The sequence below is a fragment of the Egretta garzetta genome, unplaced genomic scaffold (genome assembly GCF_000687185.1).
Source record: "Egretta garzetta isolate BGI_Z169 unplaced genomic scaffold, ASM68718v1 scaffold163, whole genome shotgun sequence".
Taxonomy (NCBI): Eukaryota; Metazoa; Chordata; class Aves; order Pelecaniformes; family Ardeidae; genus Egretta; species Egretta garzetta.
The window spans coordinates 3,536,848-3,539,026 of NW_009259308.1; the positions used below are offsets into that span (position 1 = coordinate 3,536,848).

The window sequence follows — 2,179 nt, forward strand, 5'->3', positions numbered from 1 at the left end:
AGAGCGTGTGGGTGTGGGAATGCAGTGGGTGCTGCCTGCCGAGCGTGTCTCAGTGTGTCACGCAGGGTATGCATTTGTTGGGTAGGGCTTCTAGAAAGTCTCTTATTTTACCCTGCCAAATAATTACAAGGGCCTGCAGTGGTTATGACTTCAGCAAATAACTAAAAGGAAAAAAAAAAGAAGCAGAGAGAGATCTGGTAGTTCCCCATTCAGAATAACTTAATGTGATCCGACTCAAAGCTGGAAGCCCTGAACGTGTGGTCCTGCTGATGGGTGGCTGTAGCAGAGGGAGCGGACTCTGAATCTTGCTGCTAACCCTGCTGGCAGACCGGCTGCCTCTGACTCCTTGTTGACACAGAGCTTTCGGAAAGCATCCCTCTCTCCCTCCCCTCTGTCCTCCGCCCGCAGCACGCTCACAAGGTATCATAGAATTGTTTGGAAAAGATCTTTAAGATCATCAAGTCCAACTGTTAACATCACGTTGGTCTTCACCAGATACTTACTATAGATGCCTGGGGCTTCCTCCCTGTCCTTCTTCTGCAGGTATATGTGGTACCCTGTGATGCAGCCCATTTGCTGATGGGCAGGGATTTCTTCCCATGAAACCAAGATGCCGTTTGCCCGTGGTGTTGCATACATCTGGGGCCCGGTCAATGGTGCTGCAGAACATGAGATTGACTTTCAAAGCTGAACTTAAACTGGCTTACAGATACCTGGAAGAATATTACTGTGTCTTACCTTTTGCTCTTGAGTATCCCCTAACTGATGCCACTTGTCCAGCTCTGGCCTGATAGAGTGCAAATACGCTGATCTGATAGCACATGTTATCTTCTATGTGCTCTAAATAAAGAAATTAAGAGCAGAGAGTTACTAGTTGAAGTGTCTATGGTCCTGGCTAAAGTGTTTACATTAGCTGCTTAAATCTGAGATTAATCTTCTGATTTATTAACACATCTTTCACAAAGAAGGAACAAAAAGCTTCTCTGTGATCTCCTGTTCAGCTTGGCAGGACCTTACTGTGTGTTAAGCAAGCGATGTTAGCACTTGGAAGGGTGAAATCCTTTGTTTCCTCACGAAGCAGCAGCTCCGGGGCAGACTTGCACCCTCCAAAGGAAACCCGGGATTGTGTTTTGTGCTCCAGGTAAAGGGAGGAGGTGAAGACCTGCTACCCAGCTTCTTGCTTGAAGATACCAGGTGCAAGGTTTGGCTATGCACAAGGTCGCTCAGGAGGCACGAGAATCTCGCACCCTATTTCTTCCCCATGACTTCATGTGAGAGTGCTCCTCTGGGATGTGCCGGTGGGTTAGGGGAGGACAACAGGAACTCGTTTCTCTCCTCTCCTGAGCAGAGCACAAAGTGATGGTGTGAATACGCTGCTTTGTCCAGCTCGTTCGAGAGTGGGGATGTAAACACCGCAGAGGCACAGCACCAGCGCAGAGGACAGGAGAGACGAAAGGAGGGTAACGCTCACAGAATCAGAAGGGTTGGAAGGGACCTCGGGAGATCATCCAGTCCCCCCCCCGCTACAGCAGGTTCACCTAGACCAGGTTGCACAGGACATCATCCAGGCGGGCTTTGAATATCTCCAGAGAAGGAGACTCCACAACCCCCCTGGGCAGCCTGTTCCAGTGCTCAAAGTCTCCCTCCAGTTGAGTCACCCTCAAAGTAAAGAAGTTCTTCCTCATATTCAACTGAAACCTCTTGTGCTTCAGTTTGTGCCCATTACCCCTTGTCCTGTCACTGGGCACCCCTGAGAAGAGTCTGGCTCCGTCCTTGTGACATCCACCCTTAAAATACTTGTATTTATGAGATCCCCCTCAATCTTCTCTTCTTCAGGCTAAACAAGCCCAGCTCCCTCGGCCTTTCCTCACAGGGGAGGTGCTCCATCATCTATCATCTTTGTAGCCCTCTTCTGGACTCGCTCGCTGTCACCCCCAACGAAACTTCATAACTACCTGATGTGCAGAACGCTGACGCGTAGTGTGAGTTGGGATTAGTAACCAACAATTAGTAGAAAGGAAATAGTCTTTTCTTAAGCCTTTGATCTCTTGTACCTCCAGCTGGCTTGTTTCATTTCAGAGGGACTGGGTTTTTTTAAGAGACATTTCACTTATAAATCTTAGCTGAGAGTGACAGTGGAACTGAGCCCAGTGCAGCCACAGATGATCTCTCTTTTTTT

The 2,179-nt window shown here is 48.6% G+C and overlaps 1 protein-coding gene across 1 annotated transcript in view; it reads right to left on the minus strand.

Annotated features, from left to right (window-relative positions):
• The window catches only part of LOC104123868 (interleukin-12 receptor subunit beta-2), a 25,832-nt gene that overhangs the window by 10,927 nt on the left and 12,726 nt on the right, over positions 1 to 2,179 (minus strand). The window contains 2 exon segments of the mRNA XM_035891827.1: positions 504 to 659; positions 739 to 840. Coding sequence (XP_035747720.1) covers positions 504 to 659; positions 739 to 840 — 258 coding nt within the window.